This window comes from Diadema antillarum, unplaced genomic scaffold (assembly GCF_040938485.1).
Source record: "Diadema antillarum isolate AM-2024a unplaced genomic scaffold, OU_Dant_1.0 scf00000139, whole genome shotgun sequence".
In the NCBI taxonomy this organism is placed as follows: Eukaryota; Metazoa; Echinodermata; class Echinoidea; order Diadematoida; family Diadematidae; genus Diadema; species Diadema antillarum.
In genome coordinates, this window is record NW_027271028.1 from 1296850 (window position 1) to 1322633 (window position 25784).

General features: G+C 41.5%; 1 protein-coding gene across 1 annotated transcript in view; it reads right to left on the reverse strand.

Moving 5' to 3' along the window:
* Positions 1–205: 205 nt before the first annotated feature.
* The window catches only part of LOC139721129 (plasma membrane calcium-transporting ATPase 4-like), a 36384-nt gene continuing 10805 nt past the window's right edge, over positions 206–25784 (reverse strand). The window contains exons 2-5 of the mRNA XM_071632458.1: positions 12114–12319; positions 8623–8808; positions 1090–1320; positions 206–420 (exon numbers count right to left, since the gene is read on the reverse strand). Coding sequence (XP_071488559.1) covers positions 206–420; positions 1090–1320; positions 8623–8808; positions 12114–12288 — 807 coding nt within the window. The 5' untranslated portion in view covers positions 12289–12319. The remainder of the gene's footprint in view (positions 421–1089; positions 1321–8622; positions 8809–12113; positions 12320–25784) is intronic.

The window sequence follows — 25784 nt, forward strand, 5'->3', positions numbered from 1 at the left end:
TTAGGTCGACGGCTGACAAAACTACGAAATGAACAATATGCGGGAGGAGATTTCATTACAAAAAGGGATCGGATACGTCAAGGACTAATAGAATCACACTCGAAAAAACAAAAAAGTCGACGAAAGATACACTGAGACTGGAGACAAGGGGATCACTGAGGACAAATGTCAGATCAAATTCCACATTTGATGAGTCCCAATACTTTCAAAGGTCAATCAAAGCAGTCATATTGTTGGGCTGATGTATTTCGGGAAGATGGCTTTCAAAATGAGAGCAGAAAAGACGTTTCTTACCAGATAGAAGCATCGGATCCCTGTCCACGCCTTTCTTGATGGAATCAGACTCGCCGGTCAATGAACTCTCGTCCAGTTTGAGGTCATTGCTCTGTATGATCACCCCATCAGCAGGTAAAAGGTCACCTAGGGTCAACGGGGTCAAGCCAAACAATAAAGTTTCGAATTCACACTTTGTAATCATCACTATTTGTAGTGAACAAATGACATGGATTGAACTAGCTTATGCTTAAAAAGAGTCACAAATAAGAAAATGTCCTGAGCATTTTGGAATTCTCATTTGTTCTCTGACCTTTCACATACACAGTATCTGCAATGTATCAGGACAGATTTGATGTAATGTCACTTGCATCATTGCAGTCCTGTTCAAAATGCGGCTAAGTTCTTCTCGGACAGAGAATCAGGAAAATACAAGCTGATTACAGAGCATTTGAAGAGATGTATTTCGGACGGAAATGAATTGAGGCCCAGATTTCTATTAAGCAAACTTCTCCAGCAGAATAGGATCCATTGCAGTGATCCAAGGCTTACCCTAAAAATTTCACTGATTGACACAGTTTCTCCCCATCTCCACAAGCTACTCAGAAGATTTTGCATCTCTGAGTCCCTTTTGCGGGACCAGATTGCTGGCTTGCAGTCAGGTGTCTTCTTAGAAAAAAGAAATAGCTTTAATGGTTTTCCTCTCTAGAACTCAAAAAATTAACAGAAGGTATGGAGGAGATGGATTCAATGCAACTGATTTTAAATAATGTTACAACCTAACAGCAAGAATGGTTGAAGCTGAAAGGGACTCACCATATTTTATAAGACAAATATCTCCTACGACTATTTCTGAGACTACTGTTTGGGCCACGTCTCCTGCCCGAATGACGGCTATCGTGTGCTCCGACTCCAGCTTGTTCTGCAGGCCCCGGAACTGGCGCTCCTTGGACCAGTCGTTGAACGCCGTAACCAGGACGACGATGAGGACGGCGGCCAAGATGGCCACGCCCTCGATCCAGTTGGCTGTTGCTTCGCCCGATTCCGCTAGAGGGAGAAGGAGATTGGGGGGGGGGGGGGGGTAAGTGAGAGAGAGGTTAGCAACACAGAAAACACAGGTGTGCTGGAGTTGTCAAAGTTCTTGCTAAAATTGTTCCTAGTTATATCGAATCACAACACCAGACACCACCGTATCAACTTTTACTACTTTTTCTTCTTCCATGTACCAGGTAGTTAAATCCCTCACATATTGGTAAGATCATAGAAAGTGTATGAGAGACAAGACACACCACAGTCACACAGTTTTTGTGCCACAGAATAAAGGTATCTCATTTCCAGCACTGTGACGATGATAAATGTATGGTCATCAACCGCTGGACACAGCAATAAAGAGAACATTCAGATCACATTTTGAAAATGTTGTCTACAGGATTGTCACTTGACCATCCCATAGGCATGCAACCCTTACTACCTCTACTCTACCCTCTAACCTACTAGAAGACCACTGAAAGTATTCTAAAATGAACAGAAATTTGAAATTTCTGTATTGAGACACATTCTCCCCACCTGCAGATTAAAGACACAGCTTGAACCATGATCTAGAAGTGTATAATTACATACAGTTATTAATCAACTCGCTCATCTATCCATACCATCACATAAAAACAAATGTTGTAACTTTAGCTCCAATAAGAATTATTCTCAAAGCATTATTGGTTGAACTTCATGTTCACAGGTGATACTGACTTTTCTTAAGTCTCAAAAATCTTACATGGTTTTTGTAAATTTTAAAGAGAAAACCAAGAGTGAGCCATCGGTAGAGCTGCGATGTTGATGCCACAATGTGCGTCATGCTTTGTAGATTAAAAACGCAATTTTGACTGCAGTGTTTCTTTACAAATAGACCCTCAACACTATTACAATGGACTGCTCCCTTTTCAATTCAATTCCAAATTCTGACAAAGAATTCCAAGACAAGAAATGAAAAGGGGGAAAAAAGTCACACTTTAGACTGCATTGAAAAATACATGAGCACATAATCTTTGACAATACAGCATGGACGAGACGAGAGTTTGTTTGCAATAGAAAGCATTCTCATGATTCTGTCAATACAAGATGGAATGATTGCTGAGAACACAAGTACATGTGTACCATTTAAGGCATACACTCATTCTCTTTTGAGTTATAATCACATTGTAAACCACGCTGGCAGCTCCCAGACATTCAAATGGCTGACAATGCAAAACCGTAGGGGGGCTACTCACTAGAATACAGAAACGTTTTTTTATGTTCACGAGAGTACAGAACCAGAAAGCGCAGCCTGGACAGCGTAGAAGTAGTATTTGATTAGATTATGCAACATTTGCCGAGAATGAACTGCAAAAGAAAGCCAGGGAGAATAGCTAAATGAAGGAGTAATTGCTTAACCAGTAGAACAGAGAGTAATGACATGGTATGAGTTAGTACAGCAAGGAGTCGGAGGGAAATGGTAAACCGTAAATGATTGGGAAGAGTCAAGAAGAGATGACCATCTCAGTGTTATCGGATGGAGGACAGAAAAAAAAAAAGAAATAGGAGGAATGCGACATGATGAGATGGAGAAAGGAGTACAGAGAATGAGATGTAGAAATATGGACATGAGAGCAAGTGAATCTGAGAGCGGAAAAAAAAAAAAGAAGAAGAATGATGAAATTAGGAAAGGAACAGAGACTGAGAATGTACAGATACTGAGGGAAGAGTGAGTGGATTGAGATGAAATGAAAACTACACTTTATTTCGAATTATTTCTTCCTACTCAAATGAAGAGTTCTTTAATCCCCATGCCTTCCCTTACCCCCTGAAGATGACAAATTCATTTCTGAACACCGAAGATAATTTCTTCATGCCTGTCTTATGAGATAAGAATGGTCATCAGGTCCCCACTGATTTGGGCCAAAACCAAGACGGTCCTCAGTCTGAGGAACTGAGTCACGGTGAGCCAGATAAAAACCAAAACTCCAGCAGAACCATCATTGCTTAGTTTGCACTACCATTGATTCATAGACTTCATTCCTCCCACACCCCTTATCACCATACACATACAATTCCACCCAAATCTGTTTCAGCAGTCTCCATTCATCAGTATCCGCATCCGACATTTCCCATTCTCGGTTTTATGGCTGAACGGGGGCTGAGCGCTTTTTGAGAAGAGGACAAGAATGTGGAAAGGGGATGGAAGGGGCGGGTGGGGGGGGGGACGGGAAAAGGAAAACAAAGGGTAAACAACATCAACAAAAATGATGAAGAAGAGGGGACACAGGATTGAGGAAAGAGTAGATTGCCGAGATGCATTGCCAAGTTGGAATTACAGCCACGGGGCCTCGGTGTGATGACAAGAACCGCCTCGCCTCGTCCGTCTGCAGACGACATGCAAACCATCAGCCGAGGCTGCCCCTTGATTAATGCACAATTTCTCTCTTTCTCTTTCTCTTTCTTGTGACAAAAGGAAAGAGAGAGAATAAAAGAGAAATGAATCGAGAATCTAATCCAGTGAGATTGGCGAGTGAAGCTCGTACGTCATGTGATCCTCCCGACCACGGTCGCGCCACCACTCGGTACCCCACACAGCTGGCCCAGCATATTCATGTGTTCCTCCCAGTCATACATGTAGGTATGCAGGAGCACTGCTGCTGCTACCACGACTACACTACTGCACTATTTCTTTTCCCACCCTACTTTGTGGTCGGGGAATTATGCAGAGGCAGTGTGGCTTTAAAAAAGATGAGCACTGGATGTCAATCTAGCACCCAGATTTCCAATGCAGAACTGACTAGCAGGGATAGGTTGATTCACAGCATTTATAATACCTAAGATATGCAATGCCGTTATCAGAAATAATGTGGCACTAATCATTTTCATGAACTACTAATAATAACTATATTTTGGGGTACATGTATCATAACATAAGTAGTCCTTTTAGGCTTTCTACGCACTACCATTTTCTGATTATTCACATTCGCGGAACACTATCATTAACCCTAAAACGGCTAGGGGGTTGAATCAACCCCCCCTCGACATTTTCCACGACTATTCCCCCACACGAAATTATTTTGACCGCGCCGCTCACTGACTTTTTACTTTCAAGTCTCACACATCTTATGACATCAATTTCGCGAAAATTGGGCATACTGTTACAACGCTGCATGACCTTTTATACATGCTTGTCAGAATGAAAATGGCTTAAAAACATGATTTTGTGTACAAAGTCTATGCAAATGGAGTTTTCTTACCTTATTCAAAAAGATATGATTATTTTCATGTTCATTGACTGAAATCAATTAGTTTTAGCATAATTACGCTTGAAATTGGTTCTGTCATTAATTTTGAGAAAAAAAGTGGAAAAAAAGTGGAAAAACAAAGAAATACATAAGAAATTCATTAAACAATACAAAACATAAGAAATAAATTTTGATACCTGATTTTTTTTCGAGCATATTGTTAGGAATGCTACAAAGAATGTTATCACCAAAAATTAGGATTCTAGGAGCTTTGTTTTCTGATTTAGAGCAAAATGTATGATTTTATGCATACATTAGAGCATAATTAATTAATTACATGGAAATTCAAATTTTCTATTTTACAGTTTGGTAGATAACGCCACAGGTAATGCATGTGACGATTTTCATGGCGACTGCGCAATCGATCGCCAAGATCTCGGGGGGTTGATTCAACCCTCCCCAGCCACAGAACAGCCAAAAAAGCCCGGCCTGGTTAGGGATAAGCTTATGTTCGTTATGCACCTAATGTTAGTTTTAATAATCTTGCTTTGTTTCTTCAATGTTTTATATCTATATTTCTGTAATTGTTCCTCAATACATGCATTTTAATGTGAAATACAATAAATCAGAAATAAATCCTAAATGGAATTGAATTATGATTGAAATTTCCACTAGTAAAAATTTACCCATCTGTCGTCATTATTGTCAAAGAATGCTACGCTTAAGTTTCGCTTTTAATTCTGAGGTACATGATACAATTTGACAGGACGCCATACCTAAAATCCTAATTCAGCACAAACAAAAGTATTTGCAAAAGTAATTGCACATATTCTCAAAATAACTACAGCAGAAAATTAATGGAAAGACAAAGTAATGCTCATTACATTATAGTTCTACTTTTCAACTTATGTCTTTTTAACTTTATGAACAAAGATGGAAAGTTCTAAAAACATGCCCTGTCGTTCTAGAATTCCACAATAGCTGTTTCTCAATTACTCTTCTGTAACAAACAAAAAAAAAATGTTCTGGATAAGTCTTCATTTTCAAAGGATATAAATGACACATGAAAAAAAAAAATCTGATATCTGCATTTTATTTTCTACAACCAACTATGCCTAAGCAAAATCATTCCTCGATATTCCCAGCATCAGGGTCTCAAAAGTTCCTCCAGGCTTGCTATCCAAGCTTCAGCATTTTTTAAATTACTGAGGTGCATTTCTTGATCCCATATATTTGATATAATGCTGGTACATTACAAATGGCATCGAATGAAAATCATGTCTCCAGCACCCTTCAGGGCAGAATAATGGAAGAAAACAACACCAACAACCCATAAACCATATCAAATCTTTATGAAACAGCACACAATTCGACAATTCTGCTACGTCTTGTCTTTGAGGCTGTAAAAATGTACTACCAGAACATTCAAACTTCACTTGACAATTTATCAAATGTCCTTATGAACATCTATGTGCCAGATATGTGCTGTAAGTACAAACATCTCTCTCTAAAATGCACAACGATCTTCGTCATCTGCAATGTGAACGCAAATTGCCCACTCTGCCGTGTGAACGCAAATTACCCACTTGTCGGGAGCGAAATGACGCAGTTTATTAGCTTCAACGGCGATCGTTGCAGCGAGCGGGGGCACGCATTAATCTGGCACAATTTAGCTTTCTGCACCTCAGCTCCCAGTCACATCTCTTGACTTTCAATGTCGGCACCTGAGCGACTTCAAAGCGGATTGGCTGTGATACGGGGTCTACAGGCTACGAGCAAACTATGAACCACTTACATCCATTTAAGGATCACTCGCAGATCTGTCTCTGGCTGTTTTTTAATGAAGTACCAAACCAGCTGCAATTTTCTCCCCCTCCCCCCCCCCCCCCCAACTTCATCTACTACACAAAGTTCATCTACCAAAGAGAGAAGGAAAAAAGCATTGATACACTCAGCAATTTCAGTTAACCTTTGCTTTTAGATTAAGCAGGGAGCACGATTCCTACAGAATTTAACTCTTTCTATCTCACCCCCCCCCCCCCCCCACTTACTGGAGAAAGATGAGTCACATGAACTTGGTCATCATGCATAATAATGTTTTTGTATGTGTGTAGTACTGACTGGCTGCTGTTTCCTTGGCTGAAAAAAAAAAATGGGAACAATGATAAATACGGCAAGATCCCATTCTGATACAGACATTATACCTATCACAGATTATGAATAAATTCTATTTGAATCATAGATCAAGTACAGCATGTACATGAAATTTTAGGATTTCTATTATTTTCCATCTTGAGTCACTGGATTACATCTTGTTTTGTTTTGTTTTGTTTTGTGTTTTTTTTTGTGGGGGGGGGGGTCCCATCTTCACGGAATGTCTCCTTTTCTGATCATTCGACTCTTCCCATTTGACTAGAGCCAACTCAAACATGATATCCAAATTACACTGAAAGCAGAAGTCTGCATGCAGGAAGTTAGTCATGCGTTGTTGTTGTTGTTCTTTATTTCCTCCCTCTCAATGCATAAGGAAAAGAATAGGAGTTTTCTTCTATATCTCAATACAATGTTTGTGTATGCTGCATCTATTAAGAATCATTACCCGTGTCATCGGATACCGGCATCGATGCTATGCTCACTTAGAATTAGCATTTCTTCTTTTCCGAGATGCGATCCCCTCCCCTTTGGCTGTCCGACGTGGCATTCTGACGAATAAGTTCTTGAAGAATCGTCCCCGTCCCCACCGGTGACGCCCCACCCTTCACGCGGGTGGAGGGAGGCAGTATGGATGAATTGTCTGGTCGAAGGACACGCGCCACGCATTACCATGAATCAAATGTCATGTGTTTACAGAACATCTTTTGAGTCGGGGGAAGCGGTTCGCAACTGGAATGCACTACCAGGAGGAAGGGAAGTCAATGCTAATATCGTTAACCACTACACATCTGCAAATGCAAGAAAAGGCACCGGAAAAGGAATGTCTGATGAAGTTTGGTCGAAACAAACAGACGAGACGAGACAGAATTCTCCGCAGGGACATATATCAGCTCAGCTTGCCGGCACATTTGCGTATAATTACTGCACGAGACTCGATTTGGGTTACAATGTCTTCGTTGTTTTTCTAAACTCCCCAAACAAGGGCAATAGATAATGTCCGGACATCCTGAATCTAGATGAAGCAAGATCATTCAATGATGCTGGACAAACAAAAATACACAGATCTACAAAGGGCAGCTAGTACAGTAGGAAACTACAGACAAGAAAAGGTCCATCTTTGCAGAGACCTTTAGAAAGACTCCATGGGATTGAATTAATCTAGGCACACGACTTGGGATGCCCCTCTCAAAAGTGACTGTGTGGCCTCGGATATACTGCTGCCCTTTCAAGAACTCCTAATTCATGCTGCATGAAGATAATGTGGCCTTTAGAATGAAGCCCTGCCCTTAAAGAAAAATGATAACAATGATAATAATAATAATAATAATAATAATAATCTTAATTCAAGCCGTAGAATCACACCAAGAAGATGATACAGACAAGATGTGCCCTGTGACCTTAAAAGATTATCAAAAGGTCATACGTTAGAAAAATAAAATTAGTGCCTGGATCTTATTAATGATGAAGAACACGACTACTCTCTGACTTTGGATAGATATGCTCCTTCTCTCTCTAACTGCCCCTTCTAAATGTCTCTTGTTGTTAGTCCTGTCTACGTCTATGTCTTCCTGATCATTTTTGGTGCTTGTCAGAGTGCATTTGTGTGCTTCGATGACTTTACTTGTTTTCTTTTGTAAGTCAAATTCAAGTGAGTCCAATTACTTTGTTAGAGTGTACATGTATGTATGTGCATTGTTATATCAATATTATCAGCTGCCTGATGGTGCACGCTTTCTTCTGTGTTGCGCATGCACATCAGTGACCCAAACTTTGAGAACTGAAACTTCGAGAAGTTTGGCTGCCAGTGTGGACGGACGAGCAAACTTTGCCAAGACTTCTCGAAGTTAAACTTTGCTGCGATGTTTTTGCAGTGTGACCACAGCTAACAGGAAGAAAATGAAGGTTCTGAGACCCTGATGAGGTCGAGTTTTAAACTTACTTTCGGACTTTGGGAGGAAGGAGAGTCCCAGCGAGATGACTGCAGCAATCATGAGCATGATGAGTGTGGCGTCCTGGACGGCCTCCCACATCAGCTGCAGGAATGTCTTCGGAGGCTTGGGCGGGATGAGGTTCTTGCCGAATGTCTCCCTTCTCCTCTGGACGTCAAACTGAAGGCCATTGATACCTGTGGGGACATGGTTAAACCAAGAATTGGCATCTCTTTGTTTATTGATATTTTAGACAGAGCAGGGGATCAACATACTAAGAAAGAAAAATCTGAGGTGATATAACGAGTACACACTTAAAGAAAACAGAAAGGGTGACCATAGAAGAATGCAATGACAATAAATTTGTTTATTGACTGCAATAGCATGAAAGCTTTTGCTGCAAGTGTTATACCAATATAAATCCTATACTTCATAAGTCTCTAATTTAATATGGCATGATGAAGATAGCTGGACTACACAGTAAGACATAAAAATTGCAATGTTCACAGCTATTTTATGGACAGTTAATTGATAGTGTGACTTGAAGCATGATAGAATTGAAACACCCTAGTGCATTGAAGCTACCCTGATATGCAGCTGAAATATGATCATCTGCAATGTAAACATGGGTGGACTTTGTCGTACAGTAAATCATATTGTCACACCTGGGGGGCGTTTCATCAACGAGTTCGTCGGGGGTTTTCACCGACGAATTTGCTATCAGCCAATCAGACGCAAGGATTTACACTGACAACTGTTAAAAGCTAATGAAATTCTTGGTCTGATTGGCTGATAGCAAATTCGTCGGTGAAAACTCCGACGAACTCGTTGATGAAACGCCCCCCAGGAATATGTACAATTTATTTTTGTAAATGCTTTGAATCAGTGAAATTTGTTATTTCGCCCCATTTTTTTCTATATCTATAATATGTATATATGTAACTGTACAGACATACGCACACACACACACACACCACATACATACACACACACACACACACACACACACACACACACACACACACACATATATATATACATATCCACCTATCTAAACACCTATCTATAAGCTGCTTTGCCTATCTCCAATTCATTCTCATGTTCTACAGCAACCATGTCATAATCTCTTGTTATTCTTCCTGGACCACTGCCTCTTTTTCTCTGCACAACCTGTGTATGGAGCTGATTACTTTTGGCAAACCCAGTCAAGAAGTCACCCTCACACTTGCAGACAATGGCGGTCACTGACACAAAGTATCGCGAGAATTCACTTCAATTCGGGGGAGGGGTGGGGAGGAGAGTGTTCCCTCTATCGACAGGGTTCCTGCACCTTTTACAAAAATAAATTCCATGGCTTTTCCATGTTAATTTTTAAAAATCAAGGACCCTTTTCAGATAGTAACTTCATGAACACCTAAGTGGTTAGAGTTAAATTGATGAAAATCATTCTATTAGATAAGTAGTGTTCTAGTAAAGGGACAGAGTATATACCACCCCAACACTTTCTTTAGCCACCAAGTTTGTCTGATTCTATTTGATGAAATATCCCTTACAAACAAAATTACATTGCAAAAAAGATCACTGAAAGGCTTCAGATATATACCAATTCTTTTCCATGATGTATATCTATAATCCTACATTTTCCATGAATTTTCAAGGCTCGGCAAAACATTTTCAACATTCCATGACTTTTCCGGGTTTACCGTGACCGCAGGAACCCTGTATCAACATGGCCATCTTGCTCAAATATTTGGCGTGTAACGGTAGAGGCCTGGGAGGTAAACAGTTCGCTGCTGTGATCGCAGAGGTCGTAATTAAGGCCTGGTCAACACAGACACGCAGCGTCCCTTGTCGCTAATTATCTGGCAGTCATGCGACAAAGTGATGCGGCCCCACCTGTTGAATTTGCCGTTGGTCTCTTTGCTCGCGGCCAAAAATAGTTCCACACTAATAAACTGTAATTATGTTGGTTCTATGGCTCCCTTGCTCTAGCTCTCCTCTTACAGCCCCATCAAAAAAAGGACTCTGCTATGTCATGACTATACCCACAAGGGACAGACACATATCCCATTATTGCATTGCGCTGCACAATCCACCATGCACACAGCAGAAAACAAGAGGTATTTGGTTTGAAAGAATGCATATGTATAACCTTGAAGACAGGAGTGAACAGCGCATGCACCCTAGAAATCGTAGCCGATATTTCAGCATTTTCAAACAGACTAGATTCTTTGCGGGCAACATATTTGGTAATCACTGTACTGTTTGCTGTTGAGAGATTCATACAGTGTATTCAATGTATCACAGTGAACCTATGCGTCTTTAACTCAAATATATTCTGAATATCAGTGACATACATATCAAGTCTGCAATCAAAATGGCGCCATGCATTATATACCACTCTAAACATGGTTTCCCCCTCGGCAAAGCACTGTCATTCCTCTTTAAAAAAAAACCAGCCAGCACAAAACAAATGAAAATGGGACGATAAGTTCACCGCAGCAGCTCTAGATTCCCGCGCAAGATCTGCATCTTTCGGCGGTTGCCAACGACAACTGAAATATATGTCCGTCGTCGATGCATTAGCTCAAACCACAAACTCCGCGATTAACACTTTCTTTACTCATGCTTGCTTGCAAGCATTGAAATATAACAGAGTATTGTAGACTCTTCCACTCACATCACACCAAAATGCACCCTTTATAGAGAAAGATTAGTTTGATTAAAGAGGAGAATGTCATCCAAAAGGCAGCAAGCTCTTATGGGAGTGGGGCATGGAGAGTTATGATCACAGCAGCTGTAAAGAGTAATAACATTCAACAATATGGACTGGAGCACATGGAGGTTCTTCCATTTTGATGCAGACTCCGAGCGACAAGATTCATTACTGTGGTGCATTAACTTTGTTAGAAAAGCACCTAGCTTTATTTTGTATTTAGAAATATGGGAGGTCACCACATACTTATATCTCATATCAAAGCAGAAATTCTGTAAATCCTGCGTTAGTTCTGTAAGGAAAAGCTCACTCTTCGAAAGAAAACATGTTTTTCCCAATATTTCTAATCTTCCCAGGCACTAAAAACCACTGACAATACAACAATCTAAAAAAAAAAAAAACCTACCAAAGTAGATCTTACTTGCTTGCATCCATAGTGTATTCTTTTTATCAATTTCTTTATTTTCTCTTTTTCCTTTTTGCCGAGGTGGGGAGACACTGAATGAAAACTTGGTTTTGATGAAGATGCTTCCAACTGCACAAAGGCAATCCACCTGTTAGCACATTACGACTTTAATACCAAAGTGTTTACTATGTTCACACACACACACACACACACAAACACACACACACACATACACATACTCCACACAAAGTCACAAAAACATATACACACCACACACACAAACACACCACACACATAAAAAAACACCCATCACATCATGCACGCTACGCAAACACAAACACAAACACAAATGCGCAACAGAGGGCCATGCATGCACTCACCATGTGTCGCCGATGTTTTTAATTTCGAGCAGAGGCCCATGACGTCGCCATACTTTGCATTGATCTCATTGATCGCTTCCCCTTTCCGCAGCTCCATGAGCTGGCGCAGCTCCTCCACGGTGACACCAAAGGTGCCGTCATCCGTTTCGTCCGCCATGTTAGCGTACTCCGTCATCTAGGATCGTCTTTTGTCGGTACTACCTCTCCTGGAAGATGCAGAGATGGGTAAAAAGAATGGAAAAAAAAATCAACAACATTAGATTCTCTTGTCGCTGGAAGTGTCAACTCATGCAACTGATGCAAAAACAGACTTTCTTCATTGCAAGGGAAAAAGATAAAGTAATTATAAACAGGACAGACATTGCAGGATAAATAGGACCAAATAAAAAACAAAAAACACCAACAGAATGCCGTGGACATGACGGGAGACTGTAGGACATCCAAAGTTGGTAAAGTTTTAATGGCTGGTTGTAAATATTCCTTGATGCTGATTATCTAAGAGGAGTATCTGCTTCAGTTGGTATACATCCACAACATGAGTACATTAAATGCAGTACCATTTGTGGATAAGACTTAACAAGTTGATGGGTCAAAAAAAAATACTAGACAATACCTGTAAAAACCTTAATATTTTAACGTTTGTGTCTTACAGACTGATTCAATAGCTACAACAACCTCTAGCCTCAAATAAATCAGAGTACATCATTTACTCAAACACGTTATTATGCCTAATGAGTTAGAGAGCAGCAATTCTAAGAATACCAGTACAGTAAAGGTTTTCTAGGAGAGACAGACACACACACAATGGACCAGATCAACTTGATGAATTTGCATAATACATCTACAAAAGTTTCCATGGCAACGGGGTCTCATTCAGATCAGCGCTGTGATGCCTTGCTAATCAGCAGCCGTAAGGATAACGTTCACAGCCATCAACTCTCAGTGGGTTTAGGCCCACGAATCCTCTGAAACACACTGTCTCAAAGTCCAATTGTTACTTCACATGATTCCATGGGAATGAATGGGTTAATACAATTACTTATATAGATTGATTGTGTGTGGGGGGGGGGGGGGGAGAGAAAGAGAGATTGTATCACTGTTTCCTACAAGAACATTCATTTCCTAATTAGCATGCCAACAAGCAAAACTCATCATGCAAAGAAGATCTTTGCCTTGTATTTGCTGCTCCATTAAAAAAAAAAAATATTATATTGATGAAAATGGCTTTACTACATCCAAAATAGGTGCATCATCAAGTGTATGTATATTCATGTTTTTCTCAGCCCAATGCACTATTATATGATTGTGTTTCTGAGGTACAGAGGCTGAAATGGTGCCTAGAGAAGACCAGCATACAGCCAAGCCACATGGGGGCTATTTCATTTGACAGTCTGTAAACAGAGACTATTACAACATTTCTACATCTACCTAAGATAATCACACTTCACTAAGATAGAGGTAGATGTCACTATTTTCAACATCATGTACCAATGCTCTGTGTGTGTGTGTGTGTGTGTGTGTGTGTGTGTGTGTGTGTGTGTGCGCGCGTGTGTGTGTGTGTGTGTAGGTCTGCACTTGTGTACATTTGTCATAAAAATTTCTGCATGACAAGAACATAAGGACTTCATCATCTCTTTATAGGAGTCAGGGTCTCATATGTTCAGTACCACTTTTTTTCTCTCTCTTTTTTTTTTTTTTTTTTTTTTTGGGGGGGGGGGGGGAATGTTCAAACTAGCTCTGAGGCAAAGATCCATCCAACCAAAACTAAAGAATGATATAATCTATCTAGTTTTCTGAAAACCCACATAAAAATAGATTCCTACTCCAATTAACCTGATCTGCAGTCTGCATCAAACGACACACCTGTGGAATGAGAAACTTGACTTGCTATCAGAATTGCAGATGGTGTTCCCTTCTCTCTCTCCATCTCCCTATCTCTCTCTCTCTTACCATCTCTATCTCTCTATCTTGAACTCTCTATATTTCTCTCTATATCTCTCTCTCTCTCTATCTATCTTTATCACTCTATCTCTATCTCTCCCTCTCTATCTCTATATATCTGTCCCTCTCCTTCTCTCTTCCCACCTTGATGCACAGCATATATTTCTCTCTCCCTATCTCTATCTATCTCTCCCCCCCCCACCCCCTTGGTGCATAGTGTATGTGATGAAAGACCCTGCCCCTATCTTCTGTGATGGAGTGAGGGTGTGAGTTACAGGATTCCAGGTCACCTGAATGAATGCAATGCATTTTTTATCATACTGCGACACCACTGCCCACACATGAAGAGCAATCCTCCTGACTGCCCCTACTTCCTTCTTTCACACACATGATGAGCCATTCTTCCCACCCCAGCCAACCCTCATTGCCCAAAATGGTGCTTCCCTACTCCTTCCCCTTCTCCCCCCCCCCCCCAATCCACTGGCCGCCTCTTTTCCCCAATTCCTCCACTTTCCCCATGGCAACGCAACATCTGATCATCTCCACCTCCTTTTTCCAGAAACTCGCGCCACCGGCAAAATAAATGAGACGGGGACACGGCCTGACCTTTTGTGCGGCTCGTCCCGAGCACACGGGCCTCGCAGACTCGCCGAGCATTCTCTGATGTATGGCCACAGGAATCGGTTCTGACAAATGAATGTCTCGAACCGCTGTGTTTATTTCCTTGCACTTCTCTAGACAGGGAGAGAAAAGAATGGGGAGGAGGTGGAAGGGGGGGGGGGGGAGTTGTATGCTTAGGATGTGTATGGGTCGACTTCCTGTTGAAAGAGGAGCCATGAGGAGAGGTGTCCGGTCAAAACCTTCAGCGACAATTCTGACATCTCCCCTTCTCACTTCTATCACTTAGCTGCCGAGTTCTCATTTACAAAGCAGTCTCTCTCTCTCTATCTCTGCCCACCCCCCCTCTCTCTCTCTCAAACACACCCACTGGCTGATACACAGAAATTCCCCTATCCTCCTGGTTGCGCCTTGGCAAAATCTCCCCTATCTGGCCCACTTCATATTATTGTGGACCTCTTTTCACTGAATTTGGCCCAAACTAAGTCAACATTTTTTGCATTCGCTTTCGCTGAAATTCCTCTTCTCTCTGCCCACTATGTGATCTTTAGAATTGTGGCTTTCTCTTTACCTGCTTTACTTTCAATTTGTCCCACGCCTGAACAATCAACTCCTTCCAAAGGATGTTTTGGATTTCCTTTCCGCATGATTTCATAGTTACCACATCTCAATGATTTGTCTTGCTGTGTTTAAAATGGGTTTCTCTTATCATATGTTAAATTCAGAGTCACGCATAGTTCACTGACCTTCAATGTTACATCATCTCTTACGTCTCAGGACGTCCACAAGAAACATTTTTTTCTTCTTTCTCATTACCACTAATGTTAGTTTCTTCCATTCCACATCCAAGTCATGTGCACTTAACCCTAAGTTTGCTTTGAGTGCTCCCTGATACAGAAACCCCATAGCACTGTAGACACTGTCCAAAGTCTGTGGCAGAGAAAGGGTTCATCTGGTTTCCTTATCAATTTCACAATATGTCTTATTTTCTAATCACTTCCTTTTCCTCTTTCTTCTTTCAAATTGTCTTTATGATGGACTCTACTTTCTTGTATGTTCCTCCTTGTCTAATATCACTCTTGTTTTTTAAGACACTACCATGAAACCAAAATGTCTGTAATCTATGCATTTTGTCATCATTCTTCATGGACATAAATCTGTCTTTCAAACTCCTCTTCTAACTCCATCTAATTCTGTATAGTCCTCTCAATCTCTCTTTCAGTCTATTCTTCTGTCTATCCCCCTCTCTCTGTCATTGTCATCCAAGCACACCTTACATATAGGGGAGGGGGATAAATACTCACACACACTCACACACACACAAACACATACACACACTCACACACACAAACACACACACACATGTACACATCAGTTGACCTCACAATACTAACTTGGAATCCCCACCGTAAAGCCGTTGCAAAAGGCCGTCCTATCCACCCACACACACGACCAATCAGACGCACGGGACGAGGCCCTCTAAAGGTCATTCGGAAGCTCCGCATCGTACTACCGCTTACTACAAATCCACCCTTACATACACAAGCAAAGCCAACATGCACACATCGAGATAGGAGACGCGAACCTTGCGCACTGCTTGAGACATCTCCCTGAGCAGGTCACAAAGGCAAACTGCAGGAATAGCCACAGACGTTCTCCATGGCACTGCCAGGAGCTAAAGAGGCCCTGGCCAGAAGGTGGGATTTACATAAAACAGTCATCTTTCCAAAAGTTTAGTTTATAGTTTTATACTGGACTCTTCATGCTGCTCACTCCACAGTGTGGTGCATCACACTGTGTACAGTGTGTAACAGCTGACACAGTGGTTCTTGGCACACTGTAACAGTAAGGTTGGGTTTGATTACACACACTAGCCCTGCACAATTCACAACCGCTATCTGACACACCAAACTGGGGAATCCACAGTTTGCAGCACACTTGTAGTTTTCTTGTTAAAATATGTACATAAAATTACATTTTAATAAATGACACATATTTGATACAAGAACATTCAATATTTTTATTTTTTTCATTCTGAATTCTGTTGACAAATAAATTTCAGGATCGTCACCGATTCATGTAGAATCCTTGTACATGGAGATAAATGACATATATATTTAGAGCTGCCATCCATTAATTTTTGTTTGATCACTATAATTATGCTCTGTGCTATCAGGGTTAGATGTGGATGTACTGCCCCCATGCCAAGCAGGACGAGGGAATTAGCAGTTTTATCAATACCCGCCAAGAACTGAACATCAGTTCTCATGTTTCACTCGCATCTGTCATATTTTGGTAAGCATTCTGCGAAAACGCAAGCTCACCCGAGGAGCAACTACCAACAACCTCCTCCACGCGATGGTAAAAAGCATCAACAGAGTCTTGAGTACTGTAAACTAATCCGTGTTAACTCCGGCCCAGTAACAGCCACCGAACTTGATATTTCTGACATTCTCCCTTGGTTTTCCCCTGGAAGGTAGCGAGATGTCCGATGAAGAAGAAAAGCGCCTTCTTCTACGGAGTTCTTTGACCTATACTTGCTTCACATCACAAAGTAAGACTCCTCCATGCCTCAGACGTGATCAAGACATGTCATCAGTTTAGGAGTAGAAGGGTGTTAGTGTACAAAAACAAAACAAAACAAGATGGCTGTGTAACCTCCTCAGTTTAATGCAAATAAAGCTATGCCTATTCCTGCTTTAAGTCCACTAACAGGATTTTGTAACTGAGGACAGCTATCTGGAACTGGACAGTCTTATATCCCCAGCAAACTGACCGACCCACATATCTAATCTGTTTTAATGAAGTACAATGTACAATGCCACAGCTTGCCCGAGATGTCTCCCAGACAAGAATTTCCAAAGACTTAATACCAAGTTTATTGACCCTTTTTTGCAAAACATAATAATAATAATAAATAAATAAATCCTTCAAACATTCATCAAAATTCCATGATCGCTACCAAGATTTCATGATCACTACCAAAATTTAATCATCTGCTCCTTGTGTCATTATCAACTTTTCCTGTAAGTTTCATCCAAATCTGTTCACAACTTTATGAGCTATTTTGCAAACAGACAGTCAGATAGACAGATAAACCAACACTGGCAAAAACGTTACCTCCTTGGCAGAGGTAATGAAAGCTGGTCGAATAATAATTTGAACAACATGCTTATTCAAAGTGAGGTGGATCCAAAGAACAAGGTAATAAGCTGTTTTTCGTTGTTGTTTTCTCTTTGTCCAGTCATGACTGCTACTAATCACTGTCTACACGAGTAGGTAGCAAACATCAGACAGATATAAACGTACGTGAATACACACAACTGGAGGGGGTAGCAATTACTCTAATTCCACAAATCCATTACAGAGCTTAATGAGGCAGGACCACCATGACTCAACAGACAAACTGGGTATAGATTAGCCCTTCTAGGAAAGAAATCAACAAACAGTGATCTCATGAGGCAAATACTTAATAAAATCTGGGACGTAGATTCATCACAACAAAATCTCCTAAAGTGGTACCAACAGATACGCCATCAAAGCCAGGAGTTAGGCTAAATGGGTATTTTCATGGTAAAAGGGGATATTCAAGGGATGTTGTTTTTTGTTTTTGTTTTTCCACTGTGCATTACCCCCCCCCCCCCATACAATATGATCTTTTGAAACAATTTATGTTTACCACCAACAGAGATCAATACAATTTGGGGGTTGCTATCTTTTGTAATCATTATGAGGCCATTCAGTTGAAAAACAACAAATTTTCAATGAAAAGTTATTTTTCGACCTTCATTTATGTCAGTACATAGACGTCAGTCCAGCATTACACATGTAAAAAATGTCATTTTGGCAAAATTCTTATAGACTACTTGTGTGAAGCAATTTTGAGGCAAAGTTTCATCTCTCATCAAAGTGTTATAAATGATCAGAATGTATTGGGGGTAATGTGCAAAAAAAAAAAAAAATCTGACATTCCTGAAGTGTCCCCTTTTACTGTAGAAATACCCAATCTATTCCATATCATTCAAGACATGATCAGAAGGGTTTGATGCGTTGGGCAGCCTCAGATTTCTTGATTACTGGACAGCAATTGCGCTTTCCTCAGGTTTGCGGCACTGCCGGCACCGGTGGAGTGCAGCGACTCGACTCGGTGACACAGGAAGTGCAAATCCCGCCTGTCAAGAGGGTGCGAAGAAATTATCGCTTCAAAAAAGTGCCAGACATGCATGACATGCTTCCCACGGATGGGAGATGAGGAAAAAGGAGGTTAAGTAACGGCTCCTTTCGCTACTCAGCTTTTGGGTCATACATCCCCCTACCCCATCTCTTCCCGATGCTCTTCCTGAATGTCAAGCGATAAATCAACCCCCAAGAGGTTCTCCGGCAAATGTCTGCAGCAGCTGCCGAATGTCATCAGGGCCAGCTGCCAAATGTTTCTGTTGGCAGGCCTGTGAAGAAAAGAGAGAGCTACTTATGACCCTCAGAGTAGGCGGTAGCACCTCATGGGCAACTACAAAAGATATGGGACCGGGGGAGAGATGAATGTGTGTGTGTGTGTGTGTGTGTGTGTGTGTGTGTGTGTGTAGGGGGGAGGTCGGATTAATGACAGGAGCATCACAACCATCAATTTTGTCATACTTTCTCTTGTCACTATTTGCTGCCATCCTTTACGGTTATTCCCTTCCCACCACTATATGACACCATCGCCAGATAGCCAGAAGGCTGTAAACACCACACAGCATCCAGGTGGAGTTAGCGCCCCTTTTGCTCTCTAAACCTCGGGGACAAGCGACATGACGTGCCCGCGTGAAGGGTACCTCACGGCTTGATGTCGGTGCAGTGACAAGCTCAAAGCGCAGTTGGGACAGCCCAGCACATGCCACACGAGTCGATTTCTGGTGGAATTTACAACCTAATGGGATACTTTCTGGGAGAGGCTCTCCTGGCATGGGCGCCCATGTGGACTACACACAAGGGCAGCCCTGGGGCACTGGTAGCTTGTGGGTGGGGCAGGGAAGGCTTGTACTATGTCTCACTGGGGAGGAATGTGACACTGACATCTCCACTGATGCAATTTCAGAGAGCAAACGGCAGGCAGACAGACTCACATGGTAAGATGAAAGAGATTCTTGCCACATTACACATAAAGAGCAAACAATTTCTTTCCATGACTAAGTTTCCAAAGAGGACCTTCATACAGTTTGCATCCCACTGTCTCTCTGCAATGTAGACTCTTACACTTTCAATGAAACTCTGTGCTTTGCTATGCAAGCTATTAAAGGAATGTACGTACCAAAGTGGGACTGCCCGATTGTAACACCATAAAACTAGTGCATGATAGAATACAATTATATCACTATATTCCATGCAGTTTTTGATGATATTTTGCCGAGAATACATGGTATTCATGACACAAAGACTGACTTTCAACAAGACACGGTAGAGTCAGGATCGTGCACAGCTGACACAGGTATCATTATTGAGTTATTACTGCTGGATGATTGTCAGCACAAAGATGTATTCCTATCAGCGTACCTTGGACATTAACTGTAGTACGTCGGTCTCTTTCTCCGTAATCTCTCTCTTCTGTATCTCTTTTATATCTCCATGTCTCTCATATCTCAAATTCATTCTCTCTTTCTCCCTCGCTCATATCTTCTTCACATCTGCCTCCCTCTTATCTCTACTTTAAATCTCTCTCTCTAACACACACAAATATATTTCATATGTCTCCTTCCAATCTCTCTTCTCTGTCTCTATTCTCTCTCGCTCTCTCTCTCTCTCTCTCTCTCTCTCTCTCTCTCTCTCTCTCGTATATCTCTGTTATATCCCTATCTCCTTCATATATCTTTCTTCTCTTTTTCTCTATTTCATTTCAAACCAAGTATGCATTCACTAGACCCTCCTGGGAACAGTGTTAAAATGTCAATCAGTTATCATGACTACTAATGTATATCACTGTGCGCCATTTGAGAAAACTAGGGTTCACTGGTTTAACATGGGGAAACTCTCCATTGTCTACTAGACTTTTACACACAGACTTTACATCTGAGAAAATATCTGAGAAAAGCTTTACAATTATCAGAGCAAATCAATATTATATCAAATTTCACAAAATGCAATGTATATCCTGGCCAAACGACTTTCATACAGCCTAGGGTTGTTCTGTTGCTGTATCACATGACTGCTCTGTTGTCATGACGCAGAAGGCAGAATAAGCAGACAAAGCACAGTCACATCAATAGATCAAACATGGCATTATGTGCAGTAAGCTTGTATGTGGAGTACTCCTATATTGTGCCTCCACTGGGCCAACAAGATCTCCTATAGAATTCATTCATTTACACCTGTATTTGCACACATGGAGCTCGCATGCTTTCGACATGGGCATCATCCTGATATGATGATTTGGTAGCAGAAACACAAAAGGTTGAGATATGGAGCACGCTAGATGGGAATTCAAATGAAATTTCTAAACTTCAGAGACTTAGAATGGTGAGGGTGAAAAGTCACTTTTCACTTCCAGCAAAGCCCAACAATATTGCCCAGTAAACTCTCTAATGACCATGAAAACTAGCACTAAACTTACGCAAAAATATATGAGTGGGACTGTGCAGACAGCAGCCATGCTACTAAACCCATAAAGTAGGCTATAGTACCTGTACACTGCAGTTAGGTGAAGGACCCTCATATCACGACAATGAGTGGCAGAAATGGGTGAATAAGTTTTGATGATGGTTTCTGAACAAATTCACCAAATAGGTTTGCTCTAAATACGTTTTTCGGGATTTTTTTTTTAAAATACATGTACAAGTATCTCAAACCAATATTGAAGATTGTGAAAGCACATTTGTACAGTGCACTGCTTTGATCAAATGAGCAATGGGGAAAGATGACACTTTTGAACTATAATTTGAGGATAGCTCAATCCATCATGCATTGTGATGAAATCATTTAATGGTATGCTGCCCTCTTCAGATTTTAGTTGTGCAGTTGCCAATACAGAGCTTACACAAACAGCAGCTTTTTTGCAAGATAAATCTTTCATAACTGAGTGGTTTTAGCTTGTTTGTTTGTTTGTTTGTTTGTTTGTTTGTTTGTTTGTTTGTTTATTTCAGCTGAGTGCAAAGTCAAAGTCAGACATGAATTTATTATGCACAATGATCTCTTTCCACAAGCAGTTGTTATGGAAACCATACTTTGAATCTCATGGAAATGAATCTGAGAGCACAGACATGTGTTTCTCCCCGGGCCGGAATGGAGTCGTTGTTAACACACAGGTGCTGTTAATACACCAGCAAATACGGTAATTGCTTGCAGCAAATACAGTTGAATGCAGACATGCTCCCTTGTTTTTCGTACCAGGTATCTAATGCAGTTCTGCAGAAAACTTCTTGAATTATTCCAGTAGTAGAAGGTCACAAGACACAACTTTAGACAGTCCTGTGAATAAAGCCAACACATGCTGTTTTCATTGAGCAGTGCTAGTGAAGTATTTAATGCAGTTTGATTGTCAGTTCATCTACGGTTGAGAATAACCTTAGCGGAACGAAATATAGTGACGGGAAGGGATTTTCTCCTTCACCGATATTCCCTTGGATGGTTTCAGAGTCGAACGCGCCCGGTAACAAGCTTAGTCGTCATAGGAAGACTGTATTAAGCCCGGCCTTGGTGGAAATCTGCGAGCGCCAAGACGACAAGAAAGTTGTCTGCCAGCTTAAAGGGCAGATTCACCTAATGCATCTGTGTAAGTTTAAACAGGATCTGCTCCCGGGCAATGTCGATAGGCGGTCGCGGTGGATTGCCCAAATTGGGCCTGGAAGTTGGGAAGCAATACGCAAAGGGAAAGGGAGGACGAGTTGGGGGGGGGGGGGGAGGGTGTCGTCGTGGAGCAAATCGTTTGGTCTCACCAAGCGGAGCAGTGCCTGTCGAGTTCGGATGAATTGCCCAGATTAGGTGAGCTGCCTCGATACAATTTTCTCTAAAATTGATTCATTATTAGTTGGTGGCTCGGGTTGGGGGGCTCAGAAATGTCAGTGCTAATGTGGAGCTGCTGTATGCTGGCATTGGAAATGCATCTTTGCCTACTGTGCTCATGGTACGAGAGTGCGTGTGAGTGTGTGACTATGAATGTGTGTGCCGGACTATGAATGTGTGTGTGTGTGTGTGTGTGTGTGTGTGTGTGTGTGCATTTTAACTTAAGTGTGGGTGAGTGATCAGTTATGCTTGGGGGGCATATGAACATTTCTTAGATTTTAGTCACCCCGACACTGATGCAAGGCTACCAAAGTTCACCAGAAAAATCATGTGATCTTTGCTCAACATTCCCCGGGATGCGGGGTGAAATGATTCGCGGCAAAACACACCGTTGCGCGACGAAATTGAAGTTGGGGGGGACTAATCTCGGCGAAGATTTACCGAGTGTAGTCGAAATAAATTGTTCGTCTGGATACAGCGGGAAAAGAGGAATGGAAGCATTAGGCTGCCAGTGGGCATGGTCTCCTCTTGCCTCGCTTTAGATAAATCGTCTGATATTTTCTTACCCTCTCCTGGCATACAGCTAGCATTTTGATATTCGAGTCAGGCAGACTAAACTGAGACCCCCTTTGACAAGGCCTACAGCGAAACGTGAATTTCATCCAAACTCGTCTCTTTTGCGAAGCCGGCGCCTCCCTGTACTCTGCAAATGACATTTTCAGATGCTTTATAGGCCTTCCTCAAAAATGTGACTGGGAATGTGGGAAGATCATCAAAACAGTGGCAAATAACGCAAAATCCCAAGAATAAAATGCATAGTGTATCTCTCCCTGAAATGGATGCGATATGAGCGGCAGTTGCGACAAAGAAGCAATACATGGTTGTCATGACAAATGCACTTCAGTAAGAATGGATAGCTGTAAAGGTCAAGCAATAAGTCAATGTGATATTGATCATGGAAGCACACAAGCTAGGTATGAAATAAAAATCTTGCCTTCATGGACACGTCTGACAATGAAAACAAGAGGGAACATCCATACAGAGTGAGTCAAGCCTCTCTGCTGAATAGAACATTTCAAGCTCATCTGTAAATATTTTTTTTTTGTTGTTGTGCTGTCATGCCATTGGCTTTTCAAACAAACACCAATCTAAACACATCAAAAATTCTAACTCGACCACTAAATGGCAGAACTTCATGTAAGGCAGATAAGAAGACCGTACATGGCTCCCAAGATGTAAAGGACTTTATGTTCCTGAGGACTACTCTCCATTTACATGTATCAATCAGATAGCATCCATCATTTCACATTATATGACTGAATACTGATGCTTCTAAAAGCCACAAATAAAGACTCTTTCCCATTGACCATATTTGATTATCTTTCTGGACATCGCGATAATGGAGAATCATTTCCTAAAGATGACACTCTCAGCCCATTTCAGGTTGCTACACAATTTCAAAGGTTATGGGAGAAATCAAATAACAGTGAGCGAAAGCATCAGATCGCAACACCATCCCTGCAGAGAATGAAATTTCACACCTGTAACTACCCGAAATGGGTTGAACGCCTACACCCCACGCATCTTCCATTAACGCGGTGGAAGCATTCTTTATGATGTAGTCTGAAAAGATCGCTATGCTGTAGCACTCAAACGCAGCAAAATTGTGCAAATTAACACAGCACGCAGCAATTCTGGCTGGGATCTCCCATGCTTGCGCACGGATTTAAAAAGATTTGGCATTGCATTCAGTGCCATCAATCGCAATTTTAAGCCAAGGACGTTGAAATGAAGGGCACTCAAGGTTGATCACGAAATGCGCATATATTTCTCCCGAGTCGCAAAATCACCCAAACCCAAAATTCCAAAGTAAAAAACAAACAAACAAAGAGTAACAAAACATGCACACTACACTACATGCAGCCTATGATGTAAACTGCTTTTAGTTGTGTAGAGCAAAGTTCACATCTTTCCATTGCATCGAGTCTTCAATCTTACACCAGTGAGCGTGGGGTACTTAATAAGGTGTATGGCATTGACTTCATATCAGATTACAGGCTTTCTATCAAAGTTGAATGGACACACCTCCAACTTGCATGGCGTACAGGCAACTTCTACAATACCTGACAGCATTCCACTGCGTCACTGTGTTAACAAGCAAGGGACAGGGTCTTGCTGCCAATTTTTGGCCACATGCAAAGAGCTGGGTTTGCTGAGCCAGAAGTGTGGGCAGAGTGTGCGTGCAGCATATTATGTGTATATGAAGCTTGTGGCGCCCTGTGATTGCATGGTGTTTTTAAAGGCCTATCATGAAAAATTGATGCACCGCCGCTAAGTACATCAGCAGGTGCATGGGCGCTCCCCAGCCCTGGGGCAGCCTTTCAGAACCCCTGGAGCAGAAGGAAAGGGGTTCCGGGAAGACCGCAGCCCGGGCAGGAGTTACAGGCTTGGCCACTGCTAGGGTGGGGTCAGTGATGGTATTGTTGGACGAAAACCTCCAATTCATGCCCTTCTCAAAAACTGCTCTGTTGACTTCGTCTTTTATTCTAAAAATAAGTGATCGATATTGGCAGCACTTTGTGTGTGTGTGTGTGTGTGTGTGTGTGTGTGTGTGTGTGTGTGTGTGTATGTGTTGACTTTGCCCAAATCATGTATATCTAATAGTGCATTGGCATTATGAACTCAGGTTGTTATGGGAACAGAAACAAATAGGCATTTTGGGATATCTCTTGCAGTGAATCACACCCAGCGAGTTTTCACACTGCTATGCAAGTCTCTATTTCACTGTTCTACTTTTTACCTGCATAGAATTTGTGATATCTGAACAGTTTCAATCAGGAATGTACTTCAAGGAGAATCTAATGTAAACTATGCCTAAATGTAAAACTTCATTCCAATTCATAAATTTCAATGTAGGAGTATTCTCACGACCAGTAGCCACATTACTTTTGGATCTGCAGTCAAGCATTGCCATTAAGCCAGTCATTCCCACTGGCAACCTGTTTGCATGTAATGTCAATACTAATTTGATATGGTGGTCCAGGGAAGGTTAGGGCACAATCTAACTATTAAACACAGCAAATTCAAATTAGCTAAATTTTTGTCCACTTGATCCGTTTGTAAAGTACGAGGGAAGGG